At 39.2% G+C, this 13193-nt stretch overlaps 1 protein-coding gene across 1 annotated transcript; it reads right to left on the bottom strand.

Moving 5' to 3' along the window:
• Positions 1 to 5878: 5878 nt before the first annotated feature.
• On the bottom strand, positions 5879 to 7519 carry LOC129776106 (glucose-fructose oxidoreductase domain-containing protein 1). Its single transcript, XM_055781513.1, has 2 exons — positions 6892 to 7519; positions 5879 to 6833 (listed from the first exon to the last, which is right to left on the bottom strand). Exons 1-2 carry the CDS (start codon positions 7351 to 7353, stop codon positions 6114 to 6116), a joined length of 1182 nt encoding a protein of 393 aa, XP_055637488.1. The 5' UTR covers positions 7354 to 7519; the 3' UTR covers positions 5879 to 6113.
• Positions 7520 to 13193: the final 5674 nt, after the last annotated feature.

The raw sequence follows: 13193 nt of genomic DNA, 5'->3' as shown, positions 1-13193 counted from the left end.
ACTACTTGATTTTCTGTTACAGTTGTCCAAATAATACTTTGAGATCATTTTTCCAAAGTTCATATCAAAGCATAAAAAAAGATTTTTAATGACACTTAATTTGGGCTATTCGGGACAAAATTCAGTTTAAAAGACTAGTAACTGTTTTTGTATATTGCGATACGAACGAACGTGATGAATTATAGAGGTTTTAAACTTTTCAGTTCATTCGCCTCTAAAAATTGCGATACAAGTTTTGATCCAATTAGCAGCGGTCGTAGTAGCCGTATCTGAAATATTTTAACAACAAATTGTTTTAAAAAACATTATCTATATACAACAAGTATCAGTGCGCTGCAGATGTTTTTATCCATCTGTGCGTTGGTGAAATGAGAACGAGATGGGTGCATACGATACGGCCACCGAGTGGTGAAAACAAGGTGGAGCATAGATGTGCAGCTTGTGTAAGGCCAGGCGCAAATTGAGACGCGTATAGCGCGAGGAACTTGGCGCGATATAGTCCCTGTTTTTGTGGCTAATGAAAACAGATAGAACGGCGCAAATTGACGAGGAGACGCGAGACGCTGTGGCTGAACCACAGTTTCTCGTGCTTGTCGTGCCGGCTATGATGGTTGTGTTGGTTGGTTGGAACAATCATATAGCACCGTGAGTCTGGCACTGTATGGTTGCGCCGGTCGGGTTGTTGTATTAGTAAATAAATATATCGCGCAACTCTGTGTGAATCAGATGTTGTATGCGAGTGGCACGTTGTTTACACCAAACTGCGATTCAATATGCGCACCGCCACGTTACGTTCATGGCACATATGAGTCGTGTTGGCCGTCTCGTATTAGCTCACGAGCGCTATACGCCTCTCAATTTGCGCCTAGCCTAAGAGAGGTACACGATAGTGCGCATGAAGGGTGCATGCGATGCGGTCACCGAGTGGTTGAGGCGAAGCGGAGCACTGTCAGCTTGCGTATGGTAGCGATAGCGCCAGTAGATATTTGATCAATAGAAGTTAGGTCAGCCTCATATGGGCCATACCGGCACTGAAGAAGCATAAGACTCATTGAAGGTTTGTCTTATACCACCTGTGTCAAAGGTACTGGAGTATGAAGAAGGTGGTGTCACACGTTAGGTGGGCCATACTCCCCATATGAGACCGTTGTTCCGTCACGTATCCCGTATAGCCACTTTACACCTTCGTGTGAGAGGTACTGAAGTGTGAAGAGAGTTGTAAGCATTACGTGAAGAAATGAACCATTCAGTTCGAGTGTTTCATCAGCCTGAATGAGAGGTGTACGATAGAGTGCATGATGGGCGCAATTGCTTCGGGTGGGCATATAAACGACACAGTCGATGTCTAATAGAGGAACCCACGCATGATTCTGTATGGAAAGCATTAAGGCGGTGTTGAATATGCTATTCAGCTTGGTGCCAGACTCTTAAGAGGCCATTGCTTATTCTCAACTTTTGAAACAACTTGACACTACGATCAGCTTTTTGTGTCAGGAGTTCTGAAGGGCCCGTATCTGCCCAGTTCCCCAGATATCGCGAGGCTTCGTGGTCATCGTTCTCTCAAACTACAATAGTTGGTATCCCTCCAATTTCACCACAACTCTCATTCTCTCGTCTCAATCACATTTACCCGTCGCGATGATGTACTAATCTATATATATATACATATATATAAAAATAGATTTTTGTCTGTCTGTCTGATTCTTATGGACTCGGAAACTACTGAACCGATCCACATGAAAATTGATACGTAGGGGTTTTTGGGGCTGGGGAAGGTTTTCGTGACAGCACCCTCCTTAAGGGGGGCTACCATACAAATGAAACACAAATTTCTATATTATTTTACAAATTAGGCATCTGGAGGTTTCAGGATACAATAAACTATTCCATGGTGGTTAGATACACCTACCCACTCTCTTAGGGGAGGGCTGCCATACAAATGAAACCAAAATTTCTGCATTGCTCGAGAATTAATCAAACAAATGAAACGAAATTTGGCATGTCGAGGTTTTAGGGTGCAATCAATTTTTCTATGGTGGTTAGACATTTCACCCTCTCTCTAAGGGGGGTCTGCCATACAAATGAAACACAAATTTGTGCATTACTCGAGAATTAATCAAGCAAACGGAGCCAAATTTGGCATGGGAAAGTTTTAAGGTGCAATAAATGTTTTCACGGTGGTTAGATACTCCTCCCCCTCTCTAAGGGAGAGCTGGCATACAAATGAAACAGTAATTTCTGCATTACTCGAGAATTAATCAAACAAACGAAACGAAATTTGGCATGTGGAGGTTTTAGGGTGCAATAGATGTTTCTATGGTGGTTAGACACTCCACCCCCCTCTTTAAGAGGGGGGGGGGGCTGCCATACAAATGGAACACAAATTTCTGCATTATTCGAGAAATAATCGAGCACACGAAACCAAATTAGGTATATGGAGATTTTAGGGCACAATAAATGTTTTCACGATGGTTAGACACTCCTTCCCCCTCTCTAAGGGGTGACTGCCATACAAATGAAACCCAGATTTCTGCATTACTCGAGAATTAATCAAGCAAATGAAACCAAATTTGGCATGTGGAGGTTTTAGGGTGCAATAAATGATTCTATAGATACTCCTCCTCTCTCTCTTCGAAGGAGAGGGGGTATTTTAGGGGACACGAAACGTTTCTATGGTAAATAGACACTAAGGAGATGGGGGAGTGGGGTCTATCTTCATTCTGTCATATTTTCTGTATCAAACATATATTCCATGTAACGGAGAAACATGCTATTTGCAAGTTGTTGAAAAATATTGAACGAGAATTGTGTCTGAAAATAATCTGATATTATTGATCTGATAATGATGAGTTTTGGTTGAAGTATTAGGATTTTTTTAGTAAAAGGTAAATTCAACGAGGTCGATTAGAAGATCAATCAGTGAACAGTTCTGCGATTGGACTCATGAACTTGCGCTTAGTAAGAAAACGTGAATGTTTGAAGGTATTGATAACAAAAAACAAGTTTTGGGCGGGATGAAGTTTGCCGCGTCAGCTAGTGTCTCATACATACCGGCCCAGAAGTTCGTCACATTGCTGATATCTGGAAAACCTTCGCTGTAGTCGAACTTATCGTAGAACACACTTTCTCGTTATCTCTAAACATCCGATTTTGTGCTTGGCGCTTTGCAGAATCAGAGTAACGTTTGAGCCATTTTGAAAGCACGCTCAATTGCTATTCTAGTATGTCAAGTTTTTCTGTTAGTTGATAAGCTACAAAGCTGGCGAAGTTCAGTAGGCCGCACGTTCACAGCAACTTGCTGACATAATTACACCTCCTGTCTCATTTGTATGTCATCAGCCTTCCAACTGCGGCGCGTTTGTTTTAGATCCGTTGCTCCAATCTCCCATGCTGTACCAGTCCGCCTCTTGGCCTTACACGGTATCCTAAACTTTTAATTTTAGCCACTGCAGCACAGTAAATTGTCAGTTGCAGCTCCTCCATGTTCTCTGAATCAACCCGATGCAGCGGAAATCGTGCTCGTTCATGATCTTTACTGCATTTGTCAGCGGGAATGCTGAAACTTCGGATTCCAGGGTCGTGACAAAGGGTTCGTGTCGCGAAACTATGTGATCGTGTCATCGTAATGGAAGACTAGATCGCGTAGTGGTTGTTAATCTGCTTGTGGATCTTCTCGTTCAGTAGGAACCTATCTTGTGGCCTCCATTGGTGCTAGTGATCCGCGAGCCACACTCGCAAATTAATTGCCCATCCTTACTTCATCTCGACACATCGCTTGTTTTGTTATTCCTATAGTTTAGTTCCTTCTGCGCTTGCTGCTTTGTCTCATCGATTTCCGCTTGAGAGAACATATTGTTGTGAACAATCGCTCTACCTTTCGCGTTAATAGCATTTTGGTCAAGCCTCCCGAGTAAACTCCGGTTCGGGAAACCACTTCGAGCAATCGCATCCTCAATGTTCGTCGTGATCTAAGCTCCATTATTTGGGTTTTGTCTACTTTGCCCAAAATACAGCGTGGGTGGTAGTGGTTTTCCGAGTCCTACCCTGCCAATAGGACATTTCCAAGGCGTCACCCCTAACATAGAGAACAGACGCTTCTCTCAGCCTCCAAAAACCCATGAGGCCTACTCGAGAGAGTAATAGCACTTAAATTCGCTAGCACCGCTCCCTTAACCAGAGATTGTGGTTAAGGGAGCGGTGCTAGCGAATTTAAGTGCCCGATCTCGGAGCCAAGACCAATTGTGCTTCCAGTTCCCGCCCGATCAAACAAAATTTCATCATATGATGCACTTGAAGGGCTCAAGAAGCTGTTGAATTCAATAGGCAAGCTTCCACCCTAGTCCTCATTTGAGAATCTCAGAACTTTGTTGACGTGGGACTACGTCTAGCCGGAATATATATGGGGGGTAAAATGAAAACCTCAACACAGAACATGCAGCAAAAAATGAAAGATTTCGAATGCTTGTAATTCGAACATATCTTAATAGATCGGAAAGATGTTTGCATCTATTGATAGGGAATATTTCTACGCATCTATCACAAATTATAAATGTTATTTTTCATGAGATAAACAATTGAATCACTGTAAAATGTCAAGCGTTGTCTGAACGCCTCAACTGCCACGTTTTGAGTGGCCAGGTTTACGGTTTTCCCAATACAGACTTCAAAATCAAGAAGCCTGGGGAAATCGGCATTGCAAATACATGCGAACGGCAAGTACTTTTGTACTCGCTTGCCTTTGTGTAGACCGGAATATTCTCCCCTAACACGTACTTTTAAACTGAGGAGTCTGGGAAAATCGTCAATCCAGATACTAGAGGCGAATGAACTTTCAAGTTAAAAGCCACTATAGTATAAAAAGTAGAAGTTGAAATTGTTGATTCATGCAAGCCGAGAGTACTTCTGAACTCCGGAATGTGTCTGTAAAGTTATGCGAAGTTCTCGTAGGATCCTTCGAAGGATCGATGGCACGAGTCGCCATTTAGTGCTAACGGGGGTTCAGATAATAGGGGTTTCTTTCCGTAAATAACAAGTTCCATCTTGTTACGCGATAGATTTACACTGGATACTCTAGAGAGCCCAGCCCATGTACATAATTATTCTAATGTTTAATTCTAGGGCGTGGTCAGACGGATTCTTCCGAGTGAAAGAGCAAGAATTTCTTTGAAAGCAGAAGTAAATAGGAAGAGGAAGTGCAGATTCATATGACGCTAAAAGCGCGCCACATGTTTACCAAATTTCTGCTGCTAGCCAAGCTAACAGCAGGGCAGTTACACAATCATAAATAATAAACGAACCCTTGGCCCAGATTGGTGCTTTGGGGTCGTATCACGCTTTATGGTTGTATCGCCCGGCACCCTCGTGGGAGGTTTATTGCCTTAAGGGCATTGAATATTGGAAAGCTAAACTTACGTGTGTTCTTGGGTCATCATATTTCATGTCTAACACGGACTACAGAACGGGTACGAGCACACCGCTTTGAATCGGTTATTCAAGACTGCATTGGAGTATATGTCTTCATATCTTCTGCTCACTTAATTTCTATGCATACCGTTTGATGACTAGGCAAAATATTTTCATCAAACTTACAAATTCTTTACTTGCAAAGCAAATATGTTGAATTCAATTGAATTCGAAAATTGTTTCATTCAATCAATACAAACAAATGACGCCAACCTTACGGTTATATCATAGATATAACCTACCCATTTTTTTCAGAGGCGAAAGAACTGCAAAGTTTAAAGCCTCTCAAATACAAACGGAAGAAAGTAGAGTAGGCAAGAATAGAGTACAAAGAACAAAACCACCGTTTGAATTATCTGAGATACTGACTCTATGGACTAAATTTCTTTAATTTTTATTAAATTTCAGTCCATCATTAGGTGTCAGACAAGAATATATTTGTGTTTAGATATACAGATAACATGTAGCAAAAAGGCTTTGAACAATTAATAAAAGCATATAACATATAGAAAAAATACATTGTAAAAACACGCACATATTATTAGATTATTGAGAGTTAAATAATAACTTATTTCTAACGGCTGTATGAAATGAAAAAAAAAACAAACCTCAACATGTCCTAATACTGTATAGTGTCGAATCTAAGCGCTTCAGTGAAGTGCAGTCGCAGATGCCATTCTGGCCGCAGATAGAAACTTTTGATTTGTAGGAGATTCCGAAGAAACATTTACCTTTGCCCAGCATCGCTCCTCGCTAGATTTCCGAATGGCGTCCAGCACAGCCTGAACGTAAAGTCCATCCTCAAAGGTGGCAGCAGCTTGAACTGGTTCCTTAATCCACCCGGTAGACTCTTTCGTCGGATGGAAGGCATCCCTCAGCGCACCTACCATCTTACACAGTCCCTTAACGTAAGGTCGCGGCAGTGTCGTTTCCGATGTGGAAAATTGTAGATCCTGAACATCCACATACAGCATTTCCTCTTTTATTGCTCCCGAATCACCAGTCACTCGATGGCCAACGAGATCCCCACCTCTTACCGTTAGATGTCCTTCTGTGCCATAAACGACTACCTCTTGATGGAACGTATTGTTCGAAATATGGCAATTGATGTTCACCGTGACCAAAGTGCCACTTTGTAGTTCCATCTGGAAGGTGCAGAAATCTGGCGCAGTGATCTGTCGAATGCCATTGATTTGACCTATATGCTTGACGTACGTCCGGACAGTCCCGTGAACCTTTATAGCTTTCTGTTCGGTAAGGAACTTGACCAAATCAATTACGTGACTGCCAACTAGATTCAGTACGCCTCCACCCATCGTCTCATCGCAAAGCCAATCAAATTTGTTATGAAACAAGGAACTCATTCTGACCTGAAAAAAAACATAGAATGAACGTAAAATATTGACGAACAATTCTTTCTCGTTATACCTTAACATCAATAAGTGATAGTTTATCTGGATGGCCCAGGTAGCCCTCCTGTATCGCTTTCTTCATGTGCACAACGGCTGGCAAGAATCGCAACGAGTGATTCACAATCGATATCAGCGACGGATAATACTGGCAAGCTCGCACCATTTTCAAGGCATCGGTTTGAAATAGGCTCATTGGTTTATCACAGACAACATGCTTTCCTATCCCGAGTGCTTTTACCGAGATTTGCGAGTGAAGATACGGAGGGCAAGTGATGAACACCAGGTCGACATCCTTTCGCAGCAGAACGTCGTCAATTTTACTGGTGAAGAATGGAATCTGCAGCTCGAGAGCTGTTTCCTCAGCTTCCTTCAGTGTCCGGCCCCAAATAGCTACGATGTTGAAGCCCTTGTCCCTGAGGATAGGTACCAGTACTTTGGTGATTTCACCGGTACCGAACATCCCAATGCCGGGAAGCATCGTGGGAGAGGTTTATCACTCAACAATCGGCGATATAATTGACGATCGTAGAATAAATGCAAATTCAAGACACGTTATCACAACAGTAGCAGAAAAAATGACACAGGCGTAAACTGTACGCAAACAGTATTTTCAGCGAAAAAATACAATAAAAACAAATAACTGTCAAAGTGGATGGAAAAATAAAAAATTCAGCTGGTCTGAAAATATTGGAGGCGGGATTTATTTAATTGTACTTGCATACATATCGTATAATATTCAAATTTCAATTAAAACCTGAAGAATATGTACTGAAAAATATAGTGAAAGTACTCTTGAAGTTATGAATACCTACATGAAAATGTAAAACACAAACCGAAAAAAATGTTGTTAGGGGCCGTCCACATACCACGTGGTCAATTTTAGGGGTGGTAGGGGTCGAGAAAATGTACACGCTAGTCCACGGTGAAGGGGTAGGGGTATAGATATTGCCCACGTGGTCACGTTAATTATTTTTTTTAGGAAAAAACATTTGAATCTGTATTCAACATTATATGAAATCTATTATGTGTTTCCCAGAATTTTATCAGTATTTATCAAAAAAGGGTTAATAGTACTGCCCGTTTGAGCATCCATATTTTTCTCATATCATTGAGCTTCTTCGTTGAAATGTGTATACTGAGAGTAACGCAAATGAACGATTGATTGAACCATTTGCATCGGTTTCAGAGGATCATGAATTCCAGCAGGATGAAGACTACATCAAAACGTGTTAGACTGTTGAAATATTCAAAATACACGACATTGTTTTCTTGAGCGCATGTTTTGATTCAGTTTCCGCTCTTGATGTTAAAACTGATTCGTTTCAATTTTTTGAAACTCTCATGGCTTTGAGAAAATGAGCAACATAGGTGCATGGTGCATAGGTGCATGAACCGTATTTCTGAAGAAGTGTTCCTACCAACGATACTATTCTTCGTTGAAATGAATTCTTTTCTGGAATATGCTTCTATACATATACAATACTTAGTGAACGACACATGAATTAGCAGATTCACTACAAATATTCATGTTCATGAGCACATGGTGAAGCTTGGTTTCGCAAAAAAGCTAAAATTGTGGGTTCTACATTATTTTATCGAAAACATTGATGGTTCGCATCTCCATTTGCGAATCACTTCATAAACGCAAAGAGAATTCACATTCAATTCACAGTTTTGAAGCAAATTGTGACAGACGATGAAAAATTTAATCTAGGCATTCTGTTCCACCAGACTACTGTTAAACCTTATGTCTCTTTAACTTTCTTGGAGTTTCGCTAAAATGTGCTATTTCACTTGCCGTGCTCATCAGTTATTGCATCTTCAGATTATCATTTGTTTCTTGACAAAAAACAAAGATGCAATGTTTAGGGATTGTTAACCGGTTTTACCGGTAATACCAGATCATTTTTCATTATCGAATTACCGGTAATTTTACATCTAATAACCGATAATTTCGGCAATTTTTGTTTGTACACCATAAATAGATTTTGTCTTTATGCCGTTTTGAAATGTTGCTCGAAAAATAAAGAAGATCGAAAAAACACAACTGGCAGTGTTGCGCCGATTCTACAACCTCCAGACTTCAGCTCAAAAATCGCTGCTCGATCGGTAAACGAAACACAAGATAAGCTTTAGCGATGAAGAATTACCAGCGATAAAGGAATTGGTTGATGCCCTCGAACCTGTTCTGGTTGCTGTTCAACTGCTATTGCGAAAGAAATTAAATGAAAAAAAAAGTAATTTTTAGCATCAATTTAAAAAAAGTGCCAAAACAGGATTTTTATAGTACTTTTTTCATCAAATTATCCTTGTGCATAATTTATTGGAGTTATCAAATCTGTCTTTCGATTTGCCGGTGCGATGGTTGTTTATTGAATTATTCATCATCAAAGACGAAGGGGTATTTTTACATTCAAACTAAAATATCTCTGTGCGGGAGGGTCCTACAGGAACGTTCTTGGAACCTAATAGAAGCTGATTGATAAGGTTAATTGGATTTGCTGTTGAGTTAGCGAAAATTTGTGTTAGTGCAGAATATTCTTAAAAAAACAAAAGAATAATCGGTTTTTCATTTATTCCCAATATTGTTGCCCAATATACCTACACACACCAACATAAAAATATGTACGTAAAATATTCTAATACCTGAAAGATGTAGCTTCAGAATGATGCGCATCCCACAGATGTGCGTTGATTTTTCACGAAGTTACAGCATGTAAAAAATCACTTCAAATTTCTGACTTCGCATTCTGTTTCTCAATTTTTTTGTCGAGTGTAGATTAGAAGACGATAAAATTAACATTCTCTGTGTCCTTAAGTATTACTTTAACCAGCAAAAACTTGCAAAATGTTTTTTTTTTGTAAACTAATCATTATAAATAAAAGCCGTTTCTTCAAAACATTGGGTTAACTTTAAAGTATGTTTTTTACTGGTAATTTACCGGTTTTACCGGTAATGAACTTTTCATTACAGAATAACCGGTTATTGAAATTTTGGCGCGGTAATGCAATCCCTAGCAATGTTGTGGAATGTTCATGTTGCGTGGAGGAGAAGGCGAAAGGATGTGGAAGAAAACGTTGCTCATTTTCCCGAATAAATTGCAATAGAAAACTAATCTAAATGAAATGATGAATTTGTGGATAAGCTAAGTGAACTGCATCAGACATCAGAGGCTGACTAACGTCTATTACTTCATGCAGCAATTTTTATATTAAAGAAGGCAAAACTACAGAACACAACACAATATTTTTATATCTAGACCGGCGTGATGATATCCATTGCGATTAAATTCATACCACTGCTGTCTTGTCCGAGATTCTTTTCTTTGATTATAACCAATAATTACGCCCTTGATTTAATTGTCTGATTTTCTTGAAGGCTGAAGCAGCTTTACCAGGATATGCCAGTTTATGATAGAAAATCTCCGAAATTATATTCACAAGTGATCGTTTTGATATGAATTTTAGAAAGAAACATTAAGAAAACGTAAATGGAATTTGGGAGAAAGCGATACAAAGAACTCCACATGCAATGTCGGGAAACAAATCAAAGAATTGAGAACAAACAACTTCTGTAAAAATTTTTGTTTTTTAAAATTTTTTTTATCAACGTAAAAACATAGAAGAGAAAATAGATTCAAACTTAAAACGGAATTTAAACGTAATTCAAATATTTTCTCGATTATCTTACAAAAAATGGAAAAGTGTCCACGTGGTCAACAGGGGGAGAGGTATACAAATTATCCACGCTTGTCCACGGAGTGGGAGGGGGGTAAATGAAATCCTGTTTTTTCTGTCCACGTGGTATGTGGACAGCCTCTTAATGATATTTTGAAAACAAGACAAAAGGTTTATCGAGAAGTTTCAAATCAGATTAGTGAAGATAAGATGCAATGCAGAACATAATTTCGATAGAACACATTTGGATTCAACAGGTGCATATAAAATCTCTGACTCAATTATCTGCTTGAGGATTGAAAAATATATAAAGAAATACTTGGAAGCTAGGTCATGCGCATTCAATTAAATTTATTTTTCAAGTGCATTTTGCATGAAAAAAAATTCTTGCAACTTCTTTCCTCGTGCACTATTTGTTAAATGTTGCTCCGATCAAAGGATCAAACATTGCGTGACACCGTCTTTTTACCTTTTGTCCGTACCAGAATTCACTCAAGTAAAAATGTTTCTGCAGAAATCATTATGACGTCAAATTCCTGCTACAAGTAGCTGAGAGACGAAGGTATCGAAAATTCAGGAAGCGTTTATTTGAAATATTCAATTTTCTTGCTGGTTTCAATATTCAAGCCCAACTACCACGATTTAAAGCGTTTTTATGTAGGAATACGCCTTTCATTTCTATACTGGACTGTAAGTCCATAGTTTCGAAAACGAGAGCGTAACTTCAGAAGAACAAAATTTCGAGCGTTAATACCTCTTTATTGGCTGAACGAAGTGATATCGTAATCACATCATTCGGAGGATAAAATTTCTACGAGGTCTAAGCTTGTTACTTACTGACCCGAGAACCTGTTTCAATAGCACAAAAATTACTTTAAAAGCAGGCTATTGCAATCATAGCAACCTAACTCATTGACGATGCTTGCATTTGTGGTGATCGGAACATGTTCCCGAATCCGGGCGCAAAATCAAAGAGCTGGGAGAAATCATAGCAGATACATATAACAAGTTCCATACTCATACTCATCCACTCATATACTAACGAAAAAAATTTCATCATTATTATTTCAAAATATTCATTCTCTTCTAGTTTTTTTTTTTAATCTTTGATACAGTAAAGATTGAACACGAAAAAATTGTGAAAATGAGAAAAACAAAGCCCGACAGTATATTCAAGTATCTTAATAATATGCGTTAAGAATAATATAAACCTAACAATTGGAGAAGTAGTAAAATTGTATTGTAATGAGGTTTGGAAGTCAATAATACTGAAATTTCAGTAATTGCCAAGATGTCAGTTGGTCAATTGATTTTGAACTCTAGCATTGATTGATGAAAAAATGTAGTTCGTTCATTTTTATTAATTCGATTAGTTTTGCTTTTAATAACAATACGGTAGAACCCCGACTATCCAATGAGAAAGTCATGACCAAAACAAAAGAGCAAGTGCGTACCATTCACTGACTAATTTCAGAAAGGCTTATAGAATCATTACGGAGCTCGCGTGCGCGAATAATCCGCACCGCGATTCATTCGCTGGCGAATAATCGAGGCTCTATTATAATTTCTTTATGCAGTGGATTATTATAAGAAAAGTAACATATTTTTCCACTCCTTATTGGATCTCTTTTGACATTTCTATTGGGTTTTTTTGACAACCAATTTAAATGTATCCGCATGACCTAGCATGGAAGCGGTAAGCATCTTTCTTTTACTCTTTACTAAGGCCAGTCAAATGGTATTTATTTATTTTATTATTTATTTATTTATTCACAATGATACAATATCCTTGGGGATCTTAGATCTTATTTACAATATTCCGCCAATAAACCCGGATTATCGGTCGTATCACAGATTTGTACATGGAACTCTTCGTATGGGGTCGGAGTTTGTTGGACCCTAGGAATTTGTGACGCCCATAGTAGAAACGACTTCCGTTGACTATGCGTCTTACCTCCTGATAGTATGTATTTAGTCTCAGCCGCATTGATACCAAGCCCAATCGGATAGATCCGCGCTCGTCCATGATTCTTCATAGTTGTTGTCAGTCAATGGTATCATACCCCTAGGGACTTGATACATCTGTCGCTGTGTAAAATCTAATTCGTCGCTGTGCAACCGAACCCCAGATCCTGATCATCAACTGGTGCATACACTGTGTTTATGTTTTGTCGAACCAACTTGCGATCACCTCGCGTTTGATACTTACCCTTTGTTGGAAACAGGAATTGCGTTATACTTATGACAGACATACAGCTGTACTAGCGTTGTACTTCGAAAATTGTATGTCTGTCACCATGTACAGCGCTAGAACCATGCAAGCAACTCGGTACAATCGCTGTACCTGTACCGACCTATTTTACCGCTGTACATGGCTACAGTTGTACTGTGCGCAGCGCCATAGACGGTTAGTGGTGGGTAGCATGAACAAAACTAATCAAAATATTTTGTATACATTCGTTGATAACTCAGATTGGAAACATATTTGTTGTGTTTGATAGTTTAGACGCTGAAAAAAAAACCTTTTTCATTGAAATATTGATGAAAATACAATGCAATAAGTTCAAACTTCTGATTGTCAGTTTGACATGCGGTACAATGTACAACCAAAGTATGTGGGTCATGCTATCGTGGTACCTG

This window comes from Toxorhynchites rutilus, chromosome 3, assembly GCF_029784135.1.
Source record: "Toxorhynchites rutilus septentrionalis strain SRP chromosome 3, ASM2978413v1, whole genome shotgun sequence".
Taxonomy (NCBI): domain Eukaryota; kingdom Metazoa; phylum Arthropoda; class Insecta; order Diptera; family Culicidae; genus Toxorhynchites; species Toxorhynchites rutilus.
Note: the sequence above shows the minus strand (reverse complement) of the source record. Positions and strands in the feature narration are given on the sequence as shown.